The sequence below is a fragment of the Acartia tonsa genome, chromosome 3, assembly GCF_053477335.1.
Source record: "Acartia tonsa isolate MP-2025a chromosome 3, ASM5347733v1, whole genome shotgun sequence".
Lineage (NCBI taxonomy): Eukaryota > Metazoa > Arthropoda > Copepoda > Calanoida > Acartiidae > Acartia > Acartia tonsa.
In genome coordinates this window covers 19845335-19870036 of record NC_137262.1, presented here as the reverse complement: position 1 = coordinate 19870036, position 24702 = coordinate 19845335, and the positions used below count along the sequence as shown (strand labels likewise).

Below are 24702 nucleotides of genomic sequence, written 5' to 3'. Positions count from 1 at the left end.
GTAAATATTTTTCAGGAATAAGGAATGAACAAACAAATTTTAAAAATAAAATCTAAAGTATTTATTTTCTTCTGAAAGTAGGTTTTTCAACATTAAAATTAAACAAAAATTATTTAGATCAGAATTTAGTTTTTTAGTTGTGTCTTTATGCCTGTTTATTTCATAGGCGACTCTAGCAGACGGATAAAACTAGTTTTAACAAAGATTAAAGAAAACATGTCAACAAAAATCAGATGATTTTATAATCTAAACAAGTCTACTCTACAGTGACCTACGTAATAAATAATAATATAATGATAAAATATAAAGACAAGTGACAACAAACTATTGAAATATAATAGCGTATATTGACAGTAATTATGATCTAATTATTTAATAGTTTGGAAAAGAAATTGGATCATTTGTAAACTTTGCTTTATATAATGGGCTAATACTGAATTTTGAACTAAGACGTAATTATAAAGTTAGATATATATATAGGAATTAAAATACTTTTATTCAATGTCAGGGTACCGCTTTTAAGGAGGGCGTTGAATACACGGACATTTAAAATTAAGAAAAGCTTTTCATTTTCTGAACGTGGAACGTAAGAATTTCAGATTTGCTATGATGAAAATAATATCGAATATGATTAGCAAAGCAAATCTCAGGAAGGAGATGAGAACTGTTCTAAAATCAATGAGGTAAAATCTTACGCGTTGTTAAGAAACAAAAACAATTAAATAAAACGCGCATGAGCGTTTTCCTTTTATTAGAAAGTAACAAAATGCATGTCTGTCTGTCTGAGTTTATAATTGTGATTGTACCGAAATAGTTCGCTCTATATTTTTTATTGGACCCTTAAAGGTTTTTAACTATTTACTTTGTAAATAGATTAAAGATAGAGATTGTTTCTCTTAAAGGAACACATTCCCCCTACCTTCGTCCTTCCCCTATTTGGATCATAGGCGTCCAAGGGGGGGGGTAATGGGCCATTTGGCACCCCCAAACGATTTTGGGGGTGCCGTAGGCACCTACAATATTTTGTGAACAATTCCCCCCCCAAAAAAAAATTACCCCTACCTTGGGGGTGCCGTATTTACCCCCCCAAACCATTTTGGGGGGGTAAATACTCCCCCCAAAATAGAAAATCTCTAACAAAAAAAATTTTTGCGCGCTTCGCGCGCATTTTTAACACTAAATTTTTTATAAAATTTAAATTACCCCCCCCAAAAATTTTACCCCGGGGGTAAATTTTAAAAAATTTTAAAAAAAATTTTACCCCCCCCAAAATAAAAAGCTTGGACGCCCCTGATTTGGATGAAATTGTTTTTCTTCGTATCTTGCTTTTATTATTTGTTTAAATGTTTTAGTACTGAAGAAATACAGGCACAATCTCAGATAGTTACACAGGAATATATTTACATATCAAATAATTTCAAAATGAAAGCTAATCTTTAAGTTTTGTTATAAAAGAAAAATCACGATGAAGTGTTTGTATGAAATTTCTTGGAACCTTTAACCAGAATAATTATCTTTTCCATTCATTATTAATGTGTCTCTTACTTAAGATCTATTCGATGGCTAACAACACAGATTTTAACATTGTTTTTGTCAATTGAAAAAAATTTAACTTGAATAGGTACATTTTAAAAGAAAAAAAATGTTAAATATCGTTATAAGGCGGGGGAGGGGGGTCGGGATGGTACATTCTTAGTTAAATCCCCTCGAGGCTTTAACTAAGCCACTAATGAATCATAAAAAAAGAAAATATGTTATACATATGTTTGGTTGTCTAGAAACTGTTGGATATGCCAGAATATTCAGCTGCCAAGGTTAGTGAGCTAATTATACTTCCGACTTATTATCCATTATTATAAGAAGTAGTGTAGCTAATATGTATGTTCGTGCGTCCGTTATAAAGTATTATATATTGCTTATAAAAAAAATAGTTTTACTTAAATTTAAAATATAAGAAGATTTCTATTTTTTTGTAGATAAATTATTTTAGGAATTTAATTTTGTCACTATATCAAGCTCATAAAGTTTTGGAATAATTTTGGTGGATAAATTAACAACTATAGTTGGAAGGCCAAGTAGCTAAGCTTTTGAGTAAAAGGTTTGAAGCAGTGACGTGCACAGGGTTTTGCAAGGTAGTGACTTTTTCCAACTGACATCCCCAGTCCCAGTGCTGTGTAGGAGGTTGTTACGTATCATTTTGGTGTAAGATGGTGGACACCTAGGAGAAAAGTCGGTCAAAATAAATTTTTTTCAATAAAAAAATACTTTCTGAAAAATCCTAATAATAAAGTAACAGGATCTTTGTATGTCTGTCTGTCTGTACCGACGGATCTTTAACCGCAGAACCGATATGGTTCTCATTTACAGGGTAGCTACTCATATGTCCTGGGTGATTTATAACTATTTTGGGGGAAGGTACCACCACTTTCCCAAGAGAAATCACTCCTAGAAAAAAATTCCCCAATCCAAAAATAATTTTCTTTTCTTTTTAAAACTAAAATTAAAAATGAGTGTTTATCGAAAGTAATAGAAAATATACCTAGTAATTTATGTAAAAAAAACCACATTTTAGTTTTTCGTTGCCCTATAGTTTTTGATGGCATTCTACATCATTATTCAATGAAGAGACGTCTGTTAGTTTTGTCTAAATATTTGGAAGGCCGGCAATGTTAACGTGTCTGGTTAGAAATTCCACAGGGAGTCAATTTTGTTCAAAGGACTATCCAAGAGTTAGGTTTTTGTGAAAATATTTCTAGATTTTTATCAAAGGACTTTCTTAGATTTAGATTTTTGTAAATATATATCTAAATTTTTATGTAAATAAATTTTGTTAGGACTTCACACAATCGTTTGTATTTTCATTCAGTGTCGATTGGATTACTTAAATTTGCTACCTACATTTTTCTTGACTTCGTGCTTTCCTATTTATTTCATCTTTATGAGTTGTTCTGCTCAGTTCCATTCGTTGTCATTTAATTTATTAATATAATTTAAAGTTAAGAAGTTTCCTTTTAATCTAACTAAATAATCTTAATCTATGGGGTTTACCTTTCAAGTAATAAATTACTTTTTCACAGATATTATTTCTTTTTCAATTTAAGATTATATTTTATCAAATGATCTATATTTCACTAGCATCTAAAATAGTCATTATTGAAACAAATATATTATTTTCTGTATTTTTTTGCGAATTCATTCTACAATTCTATCAGCAACAGGACGGGACCTGTTTTATTCAATGAATGAATGGCGCAAATCAGTTTATTTTTTTTCAGATTGATTATAAATCATAGGTGCCATAGATTAGAATTCAATAAATATTTTTTTTGTGCGAAAATGGTTTTGCAAGGTTATAATATATCTGCAATTGTTGAGTTTGAAAGAAGGATATAAAATAGAAGGATAGGTAAATCATGCCTAAACTATGAGGCTATTAAGGATTGAAATATTATTTGATTAGATGAAGTTTTATGATTTTTCGTCTGAAGCTTAAGATTTAATTAATCACTGAACTGGATGCGTTCTCTTTCATTAGGAGGCTTCATATGGGTCCCCGTCATGGTTTGAGGCTATTTTATTTTTAGATTAAGCCTTTGGATGTTTTTTAGCTATTTTCTGACCTCTTCTTACCTCTTTAGATCAGGGTTGGCATATCGGGCACTTTTTTCGTTTTTCGCCCGATTGCCCAAATTGGTTTTGGGCGCCCAAAAAGGGTTTGGGCACCATTTTGCGCAATTGTCGTAAAAAGCATATAAAAAGGATATAAAATAGCCTAAAACCATACCGAGACTTATTATTAGAAATAAAATAGCCTAAAACCATCTCAGGACCTATAAGGAAAAAGAAGAAACATATCGGTTCAGCGGTTAGCGAAATCCTTCTCTAGATACAAAAAAGCTTACTAATTTATATAATAGTTAATATCACCCATACATAGGCCCGCCCTCTCCCCTCTTTTTTCACCCCCTCCCCTTTTTTTACCCCCAACAAGGGGGGTGCCCAAATCTGCCCAAAAGGACCGATAAAGGGCGGCCTAAAACCGCCCGCCCAAAACCGCCCGCCCAAAACCGCCCCCCCTAAAACCGCCTTCCACCCCCGATATGCCAACCCTGTGCTAGAAGCGCAGCAGTTGGTAAAGGCAAAATGAACTCATTTTTTTTTAGCGTTCCTGGGAGTAAAGTTTACCATGTATACTCTTTCTTAATTGCTTGCATTTGAAAATTTACTTTCTTAACTATTTATAGAAATGTACTACTCTGCTGTTACAAAAAAGATTGATTGAAAATATCAAGTTTTCCATTCCTAAGGTTTCTTCAATTTTCAATCTTTAATATATTTGCCTGTGTATTTATTTGTGAGATGGCAAACACTCAACCATTCAATGATAATAGTAATAAATCTTTCATTTAAAAAGCTTTCACATCAAATGTATTGTGTTTGTGGGTGTATGTGTGTGTGTGTTAGTGTTTGTTGAGATCAAAATGCTGTAAAAGCTTTCATTTTCTTCCTTTTCATATCATTTTCTTTTTCAAGTTTGTTATATTTTTGTCAGGGGAAAGTGGTTCAAGTAAATAGGATAAATTCCTCAATCTCTAATTTAAGAGTTTTGTAAAAAATTTCAGTTAAATTTTTATGACGAGTATCTATTGAGCTTGATTACTTAACTTTTTTAGTGGCCCTTCAAATAATATTGAGATTATTTTAGGTAAAATTGAGGTTATATAATAGAAAAGCCCCGATTATTGAGAATCCTTAGGTAAAGAAAAATTAAGTAGTCTCCAATATGTTAGGTAATTTGATAAAATTGTTCCTTATTTTTACAATAGTATAAAATTAAAAAAATATGATACATATTATAAAAAATATACAATTTAAGTTAGGAAGCTAGTTTAAACTTATTTCTTAATACTATCAAATTGCATATTTTTTACATTAATCTTCATTGTAATGTATAACTCATTCTATTTTGCATTTTGAATCTATTTTTTGACATATTTACCTATTTCTATAGTCAAGGCAATATTTTGTTTGATGTATATACTACACTTCCCAAGACTAATATAGAGAGAGATAGGAATACATATTATAATATTTTGTACCCAAAAACACCAAAGATATGTGGAAATCAGTAGCAAAATATAAAAACAGCTAAAACCTTCTGAAAAGCAGTCCGTCTGTCATTGATGTTTTAAACTTAACTATGCTCCATAATATTAGAAATGTCGATAAGCCGTCTGTAAATATACATTTTTAGTTATAAAGTAGCTTTGCTGCTAAAATCATTTCTATCATCATTTTTTATGGTGGAGATTTTGGTAATTGGACTACCAATACAAAGTTGATCTTCATAAGTATGTTGTTTTTCTATTACTACTTTTTTTCTGTAATAAATGTCAATGTTTTGATCACACTGATGTGAGCCGCAAAATAAAATGATTTCTCTCAGTATTACAGTTTAACTTGGCTGTTTGTTTAGTCCAAGTTGAATTTGTGATACATTTCCAAATAAAATTGGTGTGTCACTGTCCGTCTGTCTGAACGTCATTTCTAGGTTCTAATTACTTTTCATATAAGCTTCGGTCATGGTTTAGGCTATTTTTTGGATTGGTACCTTAGAAAGGAAAAACTGGTGCTATATAACATAGCCGCCGTTCTAGATATCTTGATTGACTGACTGACAATTAGACAAATTTTCTGCTACGAATTATGGATGTGGGAAATTGAACTTTTACTTTACTATAATCAACATTTACTAAATATATATTATTTTTTTTCAGCGGATATCAATCTTTCTGAGTATGAGAGATGAAGTCGATACACACAACATTTTGACACACGCTCTCAAGTAAGAAAATTAATCTTTTTACTACACCATTTTTCTATAATTAAGGTATTTACGTCAGTATGTCAATCTTGTATTTAGTTAATCAGCTTCATTGAACTAATCTTTATATACTTCAGATACCTTTAAATAATTCACCGATTTTGTAAATAGTAGGAGAGCGGAAAGTGTATTTATAAAAAAAAAAAAATACAAATAATAGCAAAAAAAATGAGATACATCAGTTTGTTGTAGTACAGAATGGAAATATCACTAGGCTGCCACAGTAAACCACAATCTTATGGTGATAATCTAAAGAAAACATTACGGCGGCAAATAGTGGTTGTCACTACTTCAGTCTGCGTTTCTTCCAGCGTTGAGGAGCCGGAGCCGGTAGCCGCCATATTTTGCCGTTGCTTTTATTTTCGTTAATTTTTATTAATAAGGTATAATTTGGTAACTCAGTTTTGTCGTGTGCAAATGCCCCCTTTAAGTTTTTCAAGTACATCTTTATCTAAAATTGAACTTTTAAAACCTTCAAAAGTCAAAATAGACTTGCCAAAAAAATATGATGAGTTTTTCTTGATTTTAGATCGGAGCCGGAGCCGCACCAAAAACAAACGGCTCCGCAACGCTGGAACTTTCTTCAAAGCTATGTATTTTGCTACTTATAACCTGCCAAGCGACACACATTGCTGTAACTTCGCTTTTACCCTTTATTCACCAGTTACAGTTTATAAATGTCCATAACCTTTAATTGTTGGCCCAAAACGAACTTACCTAATTATTTTTAGCATTGTAAAGATATAGTTGTCGTTTCTACCTTTCCCCTCTATCTTAAATTTCGATCATCAAAAATTTGTAAAGCCATTCTATACCAGTAGAATTTACCATTTTGTGGGTTTAGAGAATTCGAGTAAAATGATTACATTAAGACCTTTAGTATTATGTTTGGAATATATTATTATAAATTTCTTTCTTTCTATAAATAAAAAAATGATTAGGTACTAAATTAATATTTCAAAAAGTGTGAAAATTTGGTTGACCCCGAGTCTATGTTAATAATAAATCATCTGCTTAGACAATTCTAAATGGGTTCCTTCAACACAATTTATCTATCCGAGGGACAGGAGGGATATGACACCTCAAGATAATTCTATATGAGTTCCTTCAACACAATTTATCTATCCGAGGGAAAGGAGGGATATAGCACCTCAAGATAATTCTAAATAGATTCCTTCAACACAATTTATCTATCCGAGGGACAGGAGGGATATGACACCTCAAGATAATTCTAAATAGATTCCTTCAACACAATTTATCTATTCGAGGGACAGGAGGGATATGACACCTCAAGATAATTCTAAATAGATTCCTTCAACATAATTTATCTATTCCAGGGACAAGAGGGATATGACACCTCAACATAATTCTAAATAGATTCCTTCAACACAATTTATCTATTCCAGGGACAAGAGGGATATGACACCCCAAAATAATTTTAAATGGGTTCATTCAACACAATTTATCTAATCCAGGGACAGGAGGGATAAGATACCCCAAGAAAAATTGTCAATAGCTCATTTTTTTTGACTGGTGGAAAAGTTTAATGCAAGCAGTTTTTTTTCAGCTAGGTATTATGAATTGTGTACACTATTTAACAAAACAAAAACGCAGTGGTTTGGGATTCTATTGTATCAATAAATATGTTTTCAACAGACATAATTTTTAAAAAATTTTGTCTTCATTTCATTTTCCATGCCTATTTAATTTATCTTATTGGTGTTATACCAATTAACCTAATTTACACCACTTTATAGACCCTTATAATGAATGTAAGAAAATGAGCACATACTACAATAGAAACATACTTTTATTGCCACAAGAATTGACATAATCTTATCACATAAACCCTAGGATAGGGGCAGATATTTAGCTAATGTTTTTTAGATGTCTATGTCCCTAATTAAAATGGCTTTGCTAATGCATTGTTGTTTCTACTAAGCTAAAATGAATATGAAAATTAGATAAGTACATGGTAAAATTCCTCTTTTATTAACTTATATTACAAATTTTACTTTTATGTTATGATATAAACAGAAATTTTCAGAAAGCAAATACTTCAAAATCACCGAATATCTAACTTTTCTCAATAATTCCTCTCTATAATCAATTGTACTAAGCATTTATATACCTATACATTGCATGATGAATAGTCTCATAAAATCTGTTCCTTTCCAGGCGGAAACCCCTTCGTTGGCCAATTGTAGTAAGCCATAATACATCCTAACTAGCTTTTCCTTTGTCTGGCCTACTTACTCTACTTACAATTATCTTTAATCCATCATTGCTAACTTAATAGATATTCTGCATTTAAATTTGTTTCACAATGAAAATGGATATTTGGAATTATAGAGTAGCTTCGGTACTAAAATTACTAGTAGAACTGAGATTAAAAGTTCATTATATGAAGTAATGTAGAGGTAATTAGAAAGATTTAAGAAATATCAATTATGAAATGGCATTAACAAGTGTAACGGATCGGACGTTCTTGTTGTCTTTTTAAAAACCAAGATAGCCCGCCTCGAGCGGTGTTGACGGCGCTACTCGTTGAGTTGGTAACGTTGCGGCTGAGAGAATACAAGAGCGAAGCGACTCGTTCCCTTTGTTGAACGTCTCCGATACGCAAAGAACAAAACTATTCACGAGTACCCACAGGGGATTTGTAAGTTTCTGGATAATTAATGGCAGCTAGGAATAGCTGCATAAAAATTAGGATTAGATCCTCCAATAAAGACTGATTCTGCGGAACTGATATATTTTTAATAGACAAACATAGTTTTCACAAATTAATGAATACATATACATATAGGAAAATTACAGAGTATTGGAGGGCGTTTCTGATCATACAGGGATGGCTAGGGATACACGTAGGTCTGCACATAACATTTAAGCAGGCCGGAGTGTATGCTGAGTTTCCCGAATAGTCACGTTCAGTTGTGCCGGGGAAATCTCCGTGATGCATTGAGGATGCCGTCCCTGGATATCTGGAGCCTTTCTAATAAAAGTACAAAAATTAGATATCTTCTAAAAACCTACACGCGTAGACTTAAAAGGTCAAATGTACATATTTATACTGCGCATAAATATGTATTTTGATTTCTTGGAAAATTTCCAGAGCTCACATGATAAAATCATACAATTTCACAGAATATAAAAAGTACTAATGTTTCATAATTTTAACTCGAGATCCGTCATTTGTGGGCTTAAAAATGCAAATAGAAGTAAAATCAAAAGAGAAAAATAAATGCTTTAAAATGCTACTAATTTCATAAAAATCTGTCCACTCGTTTAGGATATCGAAAATGTCATTCTGCTGTATTTTATAAGTGTCTCAAGTAAGCCCCACTACATTTTCTCCCCTTTTTATCTGGCTAGACAGACATGCCAGATAACATAACGCTCAAATTGGCAAAGACAATAGACTAGACGGCCAATTATACCTATCATTCTGTCATGGTATTAAGGTTGATATCCTAGGTGATCTAGTCGCAGTGCTGTACGATGGCAGGGATGCAGGATCCAAGAGGGTAGGCTGTATCTCTGTCATCTGTATCTTCGGGGTTGATGTCGTTGGTAATAGCGACGTTGTCTCTGCTGCTGTAGTAGGTTCTCGCCTCTCAGTTCTGGTATCGGCCTTCTTCTTCCTCATAAGCTTCTGGTAGGAATGCTTGTTGTAGAGGTATAGGTGGGCAACCAGGGCGATGGCGGCTCCAGGGCCTACCCGTAGAAACGTGAGGGTAATGCATATCAGATCAGTAATAAATTTTAGCCCTAGGATGACCAGGCATGCGAATGCCATTAGATCGCCGTATTCATGGAGCCAGCTCTTGACGTTGCTCCATAAGTCCATTTCGCGCTCTAAATCCGGCACTAAATTATCAAGGGTGTACAGAGGTAAATTGTTGGTAGAAAGTTGGTTACAGTTTCCATCTCCAACGCAGAGTCCATAGGTAATCTCCTTCAGGCTTGCTTCGGTGTAGGATGGGAAGGTTAGGGTGTGTAACCATTCAGCTCTCTCTCTTTCCGTGTAGATTCCTCCATGGCTGTAATCCGTCCAGTTAACTAGAGGGGTGTCGATGGTCATCTCCATGGGGGCCTGAGTCTTGATGATGGCGGGGGTCAGCTGTACCCAGCCTTCCTTAGACTTGACAGTTAAGGGTAAAGTCGCAGAACATGTTACCCTTGTAGAATGCAACTTATAATGCTTAGTTGCGGCATCGGCATAGCCATCAGGGTCCAGAGGTATGTCTTGATAGCAGTTGACGTCATCCTTGATCTTCTGGGTCCTCTTGGTGCACTGGAAGGTCATCAAGAGATCTCCCTTCAAGAGTCCATAGGTCTGCTCATGTAGCAGTACCGGTTGGTCTGCCTCTCCGTGGTAATGGGTCTCGCATATGGTCTTCCGTAACGTAACATCTAGTTGGCTGAAGGTTTGGCGCATGCTATAAGCTAAATAATTTAAGTGTACTGCAGCTTGAAGGTTAACATCTATCTGTCCGGGGTGGATGGTGGCGAGTCTGCTGAGTTCGCTGGTCTTGCCCAGGTAGATCCCATCGTGGTCCGTGGTCAGGACATTGAAGGGGCAATGCATTAACTTCATTGCGCCTGTAGTGTTGAGTAAAACTTGCTGGTGATGATCCACTAAGTAGGTGTCCATGGTGGTGAGGGGGTTGATGGTGTTGACCATCTGTAGAGTGCAGGAACTGTCGTTGATGTTCCACACGAAGGTCACGGCGCCAGTGATGCACTCCCCTTTATGATATGGACACGGCAGAGATAAATGGTCTGTTTCACTCTCTACCTTATTATTACTAACCAAGAAGGTTTCTTCTTTAAGTAGAATCTGGTACTCGGCTAGCTTCAGGGTGTTGTAGTGGATAGTGTTGCCCATGCGGATGGTCTGCCCAATGCAGGTGATCTTGTCATCTTCCATCTTCAGTGATCCGGCTAGGGTTGCCGAAACATAGGTGGGCCGGTTAAGTTTTACTTTGATAGGGTCACCGTAGCCAGAAATTTGATATTCTTGGAGTAGTGACATACGGCGGCAATTTTCTGCAGTAATCTCCTCGTGCCTCATCGTTTGGGGTACCTGTTGCAATTTTAGGTGACCCCAAACTCCGCACTTAAAATGGTATAAGGATACCCTCACTTCGCAGGAGTATCCATATACCTTAGTCAGAGTTGGTCGTTGTAGAATAGTATAGCGCTCCTTCACTGGAACTTCTTCTGTAGGTTCCTCTGCTCTGCATATTGTTTCCTTGTTGAATTTCTTGATGGTGGATGGATTTGTGCAATCAATGATGTCGAGTGAGTAAGCCTCACTAGTTGGTGCTACCGAAGCCGTTAGCACCGCGATCAGTGGTAGGAAGATTATCAACATGATAAAATTCCACCTCGCGAGTCTCTAGGATCACCGCTTGACAAACTCGTTGATTTTTGAAGTCTTGTTTCGGTGGCCAACTGCTTCCAGACAGTTGACATCTCCATAATATTGCGCTTGGTCGTCATCACCTACGCCACTGTCGTTGTCTCCAGGGTCGTTGGCACGCATCTCTCGCACGGCATTGCGGGCACGGTCTTGCTGCTGCCTGCCGCGTCCATTGCCGCTGGCGTTCTTCTCCTGGTTCCTCTTGCGCACGTTCGCCAGCCTGTCCTCAGGGATCGTACACGTCTTCTGCCAATGGCCAGGCGTGCCACACCGCCGACAGTTACCTTTCGGCTTGTCTTTGGTGGCACCGCCCGTACCTTTACTCGCTTGCTGCTTCTTTTTGGGACAATTACGCGAGTAATGGCCATTCTGGTTGCAATTGTAGCACTTGACGCTACTGTTCCCATCTCCGACAGCGTTGACCTCCATGTCCTCCGTGCCATCGTTATGATAGACAACACGGTTGGACGTGGCGAGGCCATCCATGGAAGTGTCCTCAGCATCTCCATGGTGAATGAGCTGACGTTGCGTGGCAATTTCATTCATGATGGTGGCGCGTAAAACGGCCATGCTGGTGATTCCAGGTAACTGGCAAAAAACTCTTTTCCGTACCTCTCGATGGCGTAGACCAAGAGTTACCTCTTTTCGGAACTGTTGAGGGTCGCGGTTGTCCGGGGAATAGGCTTTCAACCACATCTGCTCTTTCTTAGCAAGGTAAGTCTGGGGAATCTCGTTCTTGCCTTGCGACAACTGCTTATACGCATCCTTGTTGATGTCTGAATCCGAGGGTGCTAAAAAGATGGCATCCAGCCTCTCCATGACTTGGTCGTAGCTGAGCGCATCTTGGTTGTTGGCGACTTCTCTGGCCATCTGGAACGCTTCCCCTTCGAGACTCTGGATGTATTGGCCTTTCCTGCCCTCCTGGTCCGATGCATGGTGGCGAGCAATTTTAAACGCGTTCTCCATCCTCGTCTTGTGGCCGTCCCAGTCCTCTCCTGCACGGTTACAAAAACGAGGGAAATTCTGCTTGTTAAGCTTCCTGCGCTGGTTCTCCAACCATGTGTTGCCTAACGCAATGAGCTGAGCCTGCTCATTCGGCGCTCCTTCTAATTGAGCCTGCTGGATTGCACGCTGCAAGTTCAACTGATCTAGGTCGGCAGCTTGCGCCATTGTTCAAAATTAACAAAAGTTCTTCAAAATTTAAAGAAAACTTTACCAAATTGGTGCTCCAAGCGTCAGAATGGTCCCACACTGGTCTCCAAACACAGTATTTCTCGTCCTTTCTGGCCTCAGTTCTCATACAAACTGTCTGGTTGCACACGATCGTCCGAAATTACCGTAGTTCCTCGGGGTAATTTCCACGTAAATCTCCTGTTGAGCACTTAGTTGATCCAAACACAGCTGTCACCAGTTTCGCTGTAACGGATCGGACGTTCTTGTTGTCTTTTTAAAAACCAAGATATCCCGCCTCGAGCGGTGTTGACGGCGCTACTCGTTGAGTTGGTAACGTTGCGGCTGAGAGAATACAAGAGCGAAGCGACTCGTTCCCTTTGTTGAACGTCTCCGATACGCAAAGAACAAAACTATTCACGAGTACCCACAGGGGATTTGTAAGTTTCTGGATAATTAATGGCAGCTAGGAATAGCTGCATAAAAATTAGGATTAGATCCTCCAATAAAGACTGATTCTGCGGAACTGATATATTTTTAATAGACAAACATAGTTTTCACAAATTAATGAATACATATACATATAGGAAAATTACAGAGTATTGGAGGGCGTTTCTGATCATACAGGGATGGCTAGGGATACACGTAGGTCTGCACATGACATTTAAGCAGGCCGGAGTGTATGCTGAGTTTCCCGAATAGTCACGTTCAGTTGTGCCGGGGAAATCTCCGTGCTGCATTGAGGATGCCTTCCCTGGATATCTGGAGCCTTTCTAATAAAAGTACAAAAATTAGATATCTCCTAAAAACCTACACGCGTAGACTTAAAAGGTCAAATGTACATATTTATACTGCGCATAAATATGTATTTTGATCTCTTGGAAAATTTCCAGAGCTCACATGATAAAATCATACAATTTCACAGAATATAAAAAGTACTAATGTTTCATAATTTTAACTTGAGATCCGTCATTTGTGGGCTTAAAAATGCAAATAGAAGTAAAATCAAAAGAGAAAAATAAATGCTTTAAAATGCTACTAATTTCATAAAAATCTGTCCACTCGTTTAGGATATCGAAAATGTCATTCTGCTGTATTTTATAAGTGTCTCAAGTAAGCCCCACTACAACAAGAATGATTTTTATCACAAGACTATTTTATTCCTTCCAATTTCCATAGGTTTCACTGATACTAGATATAATTTTCCTCATTTCTGTTTAAAATCCTAGAGAAGCACATGCCAATTGTATTAATCTTGGGTTAATCCAAAAATATATTTTGAGCTGTTCAAGCAAATACGTACTTTTTCTTATGATGGAAATAACGCTTTCTTAAATACTAGCGGCTTCGCCCCTAGCCTCTAGGGGCTTTGCCCTATATAGTTTTGGGAAGTCAACCCTCCTTAATAAAAATATTCAAAAAATTATTCTTTGTTTAATTACTCTGTGGTAAAATTAAACCCAGGTTGTGCGCTTTATGCACAAAAATTTTAATTTGTACAAATTAAACCCAGGTTGTTTGCCGTATACACAAAAATTTCAATTTGTAAAAATTAGACCTAGGTTGTTCGCATACACAAAAATTAAAATTAAAAAAAAAATATTTTTAATTTTTTTTTTGGGGGGGGGGCGGGGATTCATGGGGGCTTCGCCCCATGTTGCAGTGGGGTTCCCCCACCCCAATTACTGGTTTTTGTTTTAAAAAAATTTTTTTTTAAAATTTTGGAAGTGGGTATTTTTTTATTTTTTGGGGGGTTGGGGTGTCCCACCCCCCAAGAAAATAGCTTAAAACCACCAGAGGACCAGTAGGTATATTCCCAGAAGGGTAGAGCCCAATTTAAACAGCAGTTACTGAGATTTTACAAAAAATGTAAAAAAAAAAAATTTTTGGGGTTGGATTTTTTTTATTTTTGGGGGGGTTGGGGGTGTCCCACCCCCCAAGAAAATAGCCTAAAACAGCCACAGGACCAGTAGGTATATTCCCTGAAGAGTAGAATCCGATCGGTTCAGTGGTTACCGAGATCTTAAGGGACAGACAGACAGACGGACAGACAGACGGACAGACGGACAGACGGATAGACATCAAGCTACTTTGTATTATAGATTACATAAAGCATGAATAGGGATGATGTGATACACTTTTAGGAGGGAAAGCAATAGGTATTTTTTTTTTATAAACGCTGATTGATTATATTAAACTTGTAGCTTACTTATTATTTCCTTGTCTTTACTTGCTTATGGCAGTTGCCTTACCAATCAACCCTAATAAATTGAACCCATCATTAATGGAAAGGTGAATTTAAATCATTGCATCTTTTATGGTACACCAAGGGTTGGAAATGATTTATAATACTGTTCATATTTACTGCGAACATATAATAGTATATTCTATTGCTAATTTGAAAGAACATAATTTTTTTAGTCTCTGGTCAAATAGTCTGATAATCTTAAGTAATAGCCCCCATTCCAAGTAAAGTCTAATATATATTCTTTATGTTCAATAGACAGCGGAAACTTTTAGAGGGAATTTTTCCATGAAGAGTAGGTATTTGACTTTCCAAGATTATTAAAAGTAAAAAGCTTTTACCAATGCCAAATTATAAGTTTGAATTTATTAAAATTGTTATTTTTTAAAATGAAGGAAATACATATATTACAAAAAAAAACTAATACCTAACAATTTTTGGTCTTAACAAAGCCAAGAGAATTTGATAAGGAAATTATTTTTTAAATTCAATAATAATATAAATTTTTTCAAAATCAAATGAGACTATATTTGATTTCCATCAAGTTGCATATTCTCTTTTTTAAAAACTAATCCTGTTTTAGTAACAAAACTCAAATACCTCTAAGAATGTGAATATCAAACTTAAGTGTTCTTTTCAATATTGAAATGTGAGAGATATTTGAATTCATTTGATTTGAAATGGATTATTCTATAGGGAGTAAATCTACCATATTCAAAGTAATATACATAACATAAAGCCTTATGAAAATATCAAAGTTTTTATTATCCAATATTAAGAAGATTTATTGAAAAAGTATCATATTGGATTTTGAAAGTTTAAGGATTTTAAGTCTATATTTTAAATAGTTCATAAACTATTTACAAAACAATTACCATTACGTGGTTATTGAAGTGAACTTAATTAAACAAGCCTAAGGATGACTACATCCATAAAATCTAAGATCCACAAACAGAAGGAAAAGGACAATAACATTTGTAGAGGTTCATAACAGAACATTAATTTGTAAGTTTAAATAAAAGTGTACATTAATTTGATGGAAAATTGCGTAAATACAGGATACAGTAAAAGTTCATGTGGACAATTATAGAAAAACTTTGCGTTTAAAAGTCATTGACGAATAAAAAATAAAAGGTTATTGACAAAAATTGGGGTGTTTGAATGGTAAATTACGTGATGTACACATAAAATAAGATATCACAATCATAAATTGAAGCTAAACACATACTTTAATACGTGATTGTCATTTTTTGTCCTTAGTGCTTTGCTTAAGCTACTCAAGAGGCTAGAGCATAACCACTAGTTTCTAAAGAAAGGAAAAGACAACTTTATAATGTCTAAATCTGATAAAAAGAATGTGGGTAATTAGATGATGTTATTTCAAAGTTTTGCCATCTTATCATCAAACACAAAAGAAACCTGGAAAAGAATACAGCCATGAAAAAGACAGAAACACGTATTCTGAAAAAAAATTACTAGACCTACAAAGATTTAATTCTAGAATTTCAATAAGTTAGAGCTCGAAATCTTTTGTTTCTTGCAGTATTGAAATGAATATTTATATTTTAGCTAGAAAGCCCTAGAGGGGTGGGTGTGGATTTGAAACTTTTTAAAACAAAACCTAAAACAAACTCAACCAAAATGAAAGATTATAGCAATCGGATTTGGCAAGGTAGTTGCTTTAATGAGGTACAATGATTACACCATACTTGAAATTATCATTTTTTTCTATCATTATTTCAATTTTCTCTCTTATTGTAATCTATGAACATATCTGATTGACTACTATGCTATACAGTTATATTCAATTTCGCATTCTATAGGTATTTTTAGTTTTAATGTCCCTTTCTCTGGGTAGAAGTGTAACCTACTTAATCCTTTTTCTATCCATGATCACAAGAAAAAAAATTACTCCTTGGCCAAGGTATGGAATCCTATGGACATCTATTCTTTAAATAAAATAACAAAATGAAGAATTATTAGATGATATTTATGTTGTTAAATTTGGGTTTAGTTTTCTATCCAACTCTTAGTTTTGCCTCAATGTGTTATAGAATACAATCAGATATTTTTAAAGACAAGTCCACTGCCCTCCTTCTAAAGATGTTAAGTTTACTAATCAAGTTTGGCTCCACCTCTTAAAGTAGGTCCTAATAAAAACTGGGCTCCGTCAATGCCGCATTATCTCATTCTTGTTCAAGACGGGTGATTCTTGAAAGGATTGTCGTTTTTTACAAACTGACATACCTAATCAGTGTTAGATATGAGAAAAATAAATTAAAAAAGAAAAAGGTTTACAGTTTCATTATAAGTTGTCTTTTGGAAAGATGATAGAGTTGCAAAGCTTTCCAAATTATACCTAACAGTTCAGGAATGATCATGCGAAGTTGAAATCGATATTAATACATGCCCAAATTAACATACGTATAGGCGGACGGACGAGCCTACTTGATAATGAAAAGCTTTGATTTCAAAAGTAATTTAATAAGTCTTTTTTTAGAATAAAAAAGAAAATTGTAATACGGCATAGCATGGTGAGAGCATTTAATTAGGATTCTGAGTGTATATGTATTTGTTGACAAAACAACCTACCAATCAAACCCATCTCTAGGATACAGGGATAGGACAAATGAAAATGAAATACTGAATATGTAAAACATTACGATGAACGGAAAGCCTAACTTCAATTTTATTCATTAAACTTCCTAAACAAACAAGTAGTTTTAAAGGTTTAGACTTAATAAAATTATAAAATAGTACAAAAATATGTTTTCTTTGTAGGTATATTTCTACACCTAGACTGATAAAAACATTTGGTTCAACAAAATGCATCGCCAATGGAGATTTGCAATTCATCTACCATTGCCATTGTTAGACAGGAGTGTATTGTACATAATCTTTGCTACAAAAACAAGGGGTTGGGGTTAAGAGAGAGATAGAGCTAAGACTAGAATAATACTTATCAACTGTATGCACAAAGAATAACACTTCATTCTAAATTATAATAACATACTCTTTAGTTTGCTATACTTTATAAGAAGGGAAAATATAAATAAATCTATGAGTCGACAAAAATCGGTTTACTTCGTTTTCTAGTTTACGACTAACATTTTAATTGGGTATATTTACAATTTAAATTAAGCATTTAGATTACCTAAGTAGATTTCTTTTTTAAGTTTTCACCATGTGCTCATCTTTTGTCTTTTTTAACAATGATTGCAACTGATACATAGAAATGACAAACTTCACTGCGATCTCCTTTCATGTATTTTTTAATGATTAATTGTCACAATTTCACGCCTTTTTTTCACGTGTTAAAAGTACACTTGATGTTTTCATGAATAAAATATTTACCCATAATTTAGAATTTTCGACATTTGATATAAAGGATAATTGCTTTCAGTGTAATAGAACCCGATACATCTGGTAGAAAGAATGGGGAAATCATTAACAAGGATGATAAAACACATTTTAGAGGATTTTTAATATTATTTGGGTTAGTTACTTTTAAAGCTGGATATGTGTGTTTAAAAATATAAGATGAACAAATTACAATAAAGTTCTCGAATTAACAAAAAGCAAATAAAAGTCAAATTGAATTTCCAAGCTGAGTCTCTACATTTCATAACCCTTACTAAATATCTATGACGTACATATTTACAGACAGACTGACTGGCAGACAGAATTATTTTTAGATTAGGTGTGCTAATAAGAATAATATGATACACACTTCCTCAATATCAATCATTTCTTTATTCAAGGCCAAAAGTTGTTCCTTTTACAAACAGATATTTCTTTTCAGGCAGGCATATTTATGGAATTGGGGTAAGAGGATAAATAGATAAGACTATTAATAGGTTTAGTGTAGAAGCTATAGTTTTTTTTAAAAATTATATAGAATCATCACAACAAATTGGGATCTTAAGAGATAAGTTAAGAGATGTTAAGAGATAAGAAAATGATGTTCTTGTTCTTCCTCAAAGATGCTCAAAATGTTCTAAAGGTTTAAATTATCAATTAAAAAGTTTAACCATCCAATCAAGACAAAAGAGTACCCAAAGTTTTTAAGTCATCAAATGAGATAACATGTTCACAAAACTTTGGGTACCAGTATAATATTATTATATAGTTCAATGTCCCCTCTCTCTCTATGCAATTTTGCCATTAGCATAAACTTATTCTCTAAACCCTGTTTATACGGTGGAGCTGTCTGTAACAGATAATAGTTATTCTATATACAGGGTGCGCCACATAAATCCGGACTTTTTTTAAACGGCCATAGCGCCAAAACTACTTGACCTATCAGAACATTTGACCCCACTATAAAAAGCTTAGGTAATGACCTTTATGCCCATGAAAATCTTTGGACGATGGAGGACGTGTACGCCGAGCTGGACGCGCATATGTTAAACAAGGCAGATTCGAAGCGCGCATAGTTTACCGTGGATTTTTTTACTTGGGCCTACTAAATCTGACCTCAGCCCATCTGTAGGTGAGATGGACTAATGAAACTTGCTGGAGATACCATCAGATACCTAGTGAAAACACTAGAAAAGACTAGAGCTTTCTATCCCAGCTGACTTGGCTGTAGTACTCCGACAAAGTGAATCGTGGTAGATTTTAAGATGTCCAATACGTCAAAATTCTTGAAAATTTCTCGGTTCTTGACTTCAGGGGTCCATATGGAACCTTGAAACTCGTTTTAGACTATGTGTTGCGCTGACAACCCTATCTTAATCTTCATGCCATTTTTAAAAATGTATAAAACGTTGTTCTAGCTCAACTGTGGCCCAAATTAGAGTCGTCGTGTCAAAGAGTAGCTTGAAAGATGGGTTAATTTGGACCCGGCGATTACTCACGTCCTTAAGGAGATGTGGCCTGCCAGCAGCCCAAATCTTAATCCAATGGACTTTTGGGCATGGAGCGCCATTAAAGCATGAACCAATAGACGCGCCCATACCAAAAAGACCTTTCTCATTGCTCCTATTATGGAGAACTTCGCCTGCTTGGACAGGGACTTGGTGACCAGGGTTGGCGGGCGGTTCAGGGGGCGGGGAGAGGCGGTGATTGAGGCTGGCGTCGATTTTATTGAATAATCTAATTGTCATATACCTAGTTTGCTTACCAGTTTTTAAAATTCAATAAAATCTTTAAAATTGACGATTTTATGTTTTTTTGTTTAAAAATAAGAAAAAGTCCGGATTTATGTGGCACACCCTGTACCTCTGGTTTAATCTCACATGTATTCACTATTATGCAAATTGCCCTATAATCATGGATATAAATAGATAGATGCTAAGCCTTAAAGAAAAAAATATGAATTATCCTATATCTTTATAATATAATATAATACTCCTCATGGGGTAATGGCGCAATGAGTAGGGTGTTGGCCTGGTAATCTAAGGGTTCCCAGTTCAAGCCCCGCCATGTGCAAAATTAACTCTGATGAATTGAGCCATACACTGAAACACTGTGTCTATGGGTATATCTTTATAATATAGTAAAAGGAGCTCTGTGTGTCTGTCTGTCTGTGTGTACTGAAGGATATCTCTAAACACTTATTCGATATGATTCTCCTTTACAGCTAGATGTATAAGTATCAGAATTGATAAGTCATTTTTTAGATAAGCCTTTAAAGGTGTCCCCCTACCTCCTTCAAAGAAATTCTTTACAAACATGAAGTCACTAATTGATAGGATAAAATCATATATATGTATATTTTTTTAGTTATGAAAAGAAACGGACATTTTTTGGATTTAGTTCTACTTTTCTACCTAGTAAGTTTAAAAAAAAAGATTCTAAATTTTTTTTGTGTGTTTTAGGTTGAAGAAAGAATGTTTCATCCCTCAGTACTTCACTGGCGGTCCAATGTAAGTTTCAATATGTCTTTAAATAATGTAGTTATAAAAATGCCAAATTATAAACCAACATAGGCAATAATTCCTGTTTTAAAGATAACTACTAGAATAAATATATTAAACGTTTTATTGTATTCTAAAGAACATAAATTATAAACTTTAAATCCACAATAAATTTGCAATAGCGTATTCACAAAAACAAGAATAAAATACCTAATGTTTTTCTCCTTATTGAAATTCTAGTCTTACTTTACATACATAATCTCCATTTTATCATATCTCTATGTTGTAGACTAATAATATTCTTCTATATAATAGAGTAAAGATGTAAAGTCTTACAAGGATAATAACATCCAGTAATTTCAAAAATTAACAGAATTAGGGAAAAAATGCAACTAAAATTAGTTACAAAAAGAAAATGGGAGTTTAAAGCTTTTAATTAAAAAACAAAGTTTTTTAAACCTTCATATTTCTTTCACCTCTTACCATTCTTTGGCTTCCAACCTTTTATTTTTAATTTATCCCCTTACTAATTTGTGTTTTATTGCAAGCCACATTCTTCCGCTATAAACCTTTGTTATTCCCTTAAAAACCTTTTAATTTTTATTAATTGCTAGGCATTCTTGTTTAATAAACTCTATGTTTTACGCACTTTTACTGGCATATCAACCAGGTTGTAAAGAAGCATTGCTTCCTCTAATAATATTTGTATATTATTGAATAGAATGAAGATGGTAAAACTTGAAGATTTGGAGGATTACAAGAACTTGCCAGTTACTGCTTGGAATATAAAGTAGGAACCCTTTTCTTTTTACGTAGCAAAGCTATTTCTTAATTTTTTTGTTTGTTTGTATATAGAAGCAAAAGAGTAATAAAAGGTTTCAGAAAACTAATATCTAAAATATTTCAATATATTTCGTCTAATACCTACCTTGCATTTTTATTTTAAAGTAAAATATGATAACATTTTTTATGATTTTGTATGTACATAGATTTGAATTTTGGCTTTGGGTTATTTGCCAATTTTAAAGCATTTGTATTGTTTGTCTGCTTATTTTCTTCCTTATAAGATTTGTTAGTTATATATGTTTTTTCTCTCAATTTCTTGTTTCTCTACCTTTGATTATATAAAAAGGTTTCTTTTTTTCTTTCTCCCTTTCACACACACTCTCTCTTTCTTCTACTCAGTCTTTTTCTATATCCTATTTCTATTTTCCCTGCTAATTTTGTGCCAGATATTTAACAGAGGTGTATTCTTAAAAATCTTTAAACTACATCTATTTTGTAAGACATTAGATGATTTTTTTACTAAAATATTTCATACAAATTGAAATCACCTTGGATAAATGTTTCTTTGTTAGACTTCAAAATAAAATAATTGAGAAACATATTTGTTTATTTATAATGTAAAATTTTGCAAGATAAGACTTTTTTTCTTTTGGAAGGTTAATTTATTTCCTGATATGGTACTCACTAATTGGGTAGCTTTTTTGACTGTTAAACTATCTTATTTAAGCCAACAAACCTTTTTATTGTATGACGAATATCTAGAAGTCCCAACTTTGCTTAAAGTTTACTTTGTTTGTTATTTGGCCGAGGCTTTTGCTAACAATACTTATTATTTTTATGCGTTAAGCATATTTCCTGTTTTAATGCATTTATTTTTAAATTCTTTTCACTGCTTCTCATCTTGTCTAAGTTGGATTGTTTTAAATTTGATAATTTTTTTATTAGAACCGCAATTATAAGACTTGGTTCAAGTTATTTCGGATTTAGATATGACCCATATGATATTATATTTGTTTAAACATAAACTTTCTTCAGGCAGCCAGCAAATGATGATGTACGACCCGATGCCCTAGAAACTGGAGGACTTGACCTCATCCTGGTTCCTGGGATGGCCTTCACTAAGGCTGGGGACAGGTAATAAGTAAAAATTAGCTAAAAAGTAACTTGTCTGATTAAATTCTTTTTATGCCTTTAATTTCTTATTTATGAAGAAACCCATTAGTATAAAAATAATATCCTTTTATGCTTAGATGCGGACGTGGAAAGGGCTACTATGATACATACCTCAACAAGATTTACAAGGAACAGGTATAGTCAATGTTTTCAGGAGTATTGTTTAATCCTATAATATAAAGTAGTAAGTTTTTTTGTCTGAAGATCTTAAAAAATGCTGGGCCAAAAAACTTGTACTGTTGAAGGAAGCTTTGTAAATGTATTCCGGTTGATTTAGGCCATTTTCCTGACTTTCCAGCTTCTGTTAGAGTCTAGGGGTGGAGCAACTATTTATCATATAAAATAAATAAAATATTGAGAGTAAATTATCTGAAAATCAAACTGTTCTTTAAATTATTGAATCTACTAGTTAATAATAAACCAAACAATTGAAAATATAATTGAGATATTAGCTTAAAGAATTTGAATATGATATTTTTAGGAGCACCCAGTAGTGACAGTAGCACTGGCATTCAGAGAGCAAATTCTGGATTTTGTACCCACTGATTCTCATGACTTCAGAGTAGATCATGTCATATCTCCAGATAATTAAACAAATCAAATTAATCAGGAACATGAAAAACAGTATACATCATTTAAATAGAATTGTTTTCCCTTTAACTTTTCAGCTAGGCAACAAAAATATTTCAGTATAGAATTGTCTCGTACTCGAAATTCTAAGAAACTCTGACCAATTAAACAAAATTAACTTTATCTTGAAATTCATAGAACTTTAAAACCATTATGTAGTGGAGATCCTATGAAAAGAACTTCAAGCGGCTTTGAACCATATGACATGAATAAAACAGCCTTTTGTGTTTCTGATTATAATCAGTATTTTAAATATATTGTAGTTTCATATTAATTATGTGTATTATCAGAATCTTTAAATATATTATTTTGACATACTTTAGCATTTTAGTAAAGTAGCATTTATCTCTAGCTGTTACACCTACCTCATTAGGATATTTTATTAGATGACATATAGATATATTTTAATATTGTAGTATTTTATTTTTAGAAAATATAAGTAACATTTTATGTAAGCAACTAATCAATTTTAGTATGAGATCAAAATTAAGAATCCTTTCATGGACTCTCTCGAGTTAACTTGTTCAACTGGAAGCGGCAAAACTTTTGCCTTTTAAATTGGATCATTTATTTTGTATTTTTTACAAGATCTATGTTAATCTTATGTGTAAAACTGTTAAAAGTTTAAATTTGATATTATATCATTTTTACCTTATGCATATTGCATAGCTTTTGATATTTTATTATATAAAAGTTTTAACAATTTGTATGTATCTATTTTAACTAACCCCAAAAATATAAAAATTAAAAATATACCTTTTCAAGCTAAGATATTCCAACTTTATGTATTTTAATGTAAACAAAGTACCTACTCTAGATTAAGTTTTAGGGATAGTTTCATGATGAGTCTTCCATTAAATGCAAGTGATCTGTGTATTTTTCAGTTTATCAAATACATGTATCAATACTAACAATTAACTTAATTTAGATAATTATTTTTTATGTTTGATACTCTTGTGCTTTGTGTATGTTTTTTTGTGCAAAAGTAATCATGACTAAGCTAAATTTTCTATTAAAAAATTCAAAATTCATTACAGGTATGAAGAAAATATGTTAAAGACCGTTCAAAGAACCACCCTTTTAAAAATCTTTGTCAACTATTGCATAAAAATAAAAGAAAGATATAAATAATCTTAAAATTTGTTAAAAGAAATTTCAAAGTTAAGTGGCAGAAGTATAATTGAAATGAATACCATCTGAAGTTTCCTTTCTACTTTCTCCATTTACCTTTCTACCAACTAATTGATTTTTAACATATATTTTTCTGTCCACGATAAAACTTTGAAACACATTATGCCTAGATGAAAATATATTTTGTAATACACACAAGTGCAATTTTAACTTTGGGGTATCTAATATCCTTTCGACTAGTAAACACGCCATTAACATTCCCTCTTCCTCCATTTCCCAATTTCCAAACCTTCCTTTTAAATTCTGCTGAGATGGGTTCTTAAAAGATGCCGCGTTTTTTCGACAATTTTTTAGACATTGCTTGATTGAACGAAGACGACACACAGAGTATACA

General features: G+C 33.8%; 1 protein-coding gene across 1 annotated transcript; it reads left to right on the top strand.

The window, feature by feature from the left end:
• The first annotated feature begins 553 nt into the window (after positions 1-553).
• On the top strand, positions 554-24506 carry Mthfs (methenyltetrahydrofolate synthetase). Its single transcript, XM_080153058.1, has 9 exons — positions 554-683; positions 1353-1392; positions 1779-1814; positions 5778-5845; positions 20550-20597; positions 21310-21378; positions 22410-22508; positions 22625-22682; positions 23029-24506. The coding sequence occupies exons 1-9, from the start codon at positions 607-609 to the stop codon at positions 23137-23139; spliced, it is 606 nt and encodes a 201-aa protein (XP_080009184.1). The 5' UTR covers positions 554-606; the 3' UTR covers positions 23140-24506.
• The last annotated feature ends 196 nt before the right edge of the window (positions 24507-24702 follow it).

Excerpts from the sequence above, each read along its gene's own strand:
- Mthfs (XM_080153058.1), top strand. The coding sequence starts at position 607 with ATGATGAAAATAATATCGAATATGATTAGCAAAGCAAATCTCAGGAAG. Across the intron at positions 20,598-21,309 it reads TACTTCACTGGCGGTCCAAT|AATGAAGATGGTAAAACTTG; the intron begins GTAAGTTTCAAT and ends ATTATTGAATAG. Across the intron at positions 22,683-23,028 it reads ACAAGATTTACAAGGAACAG|GAGCACCCAGTAGTGACAGT; the intron begins GTATAGTCAATG and ends TGATATTTTTAG.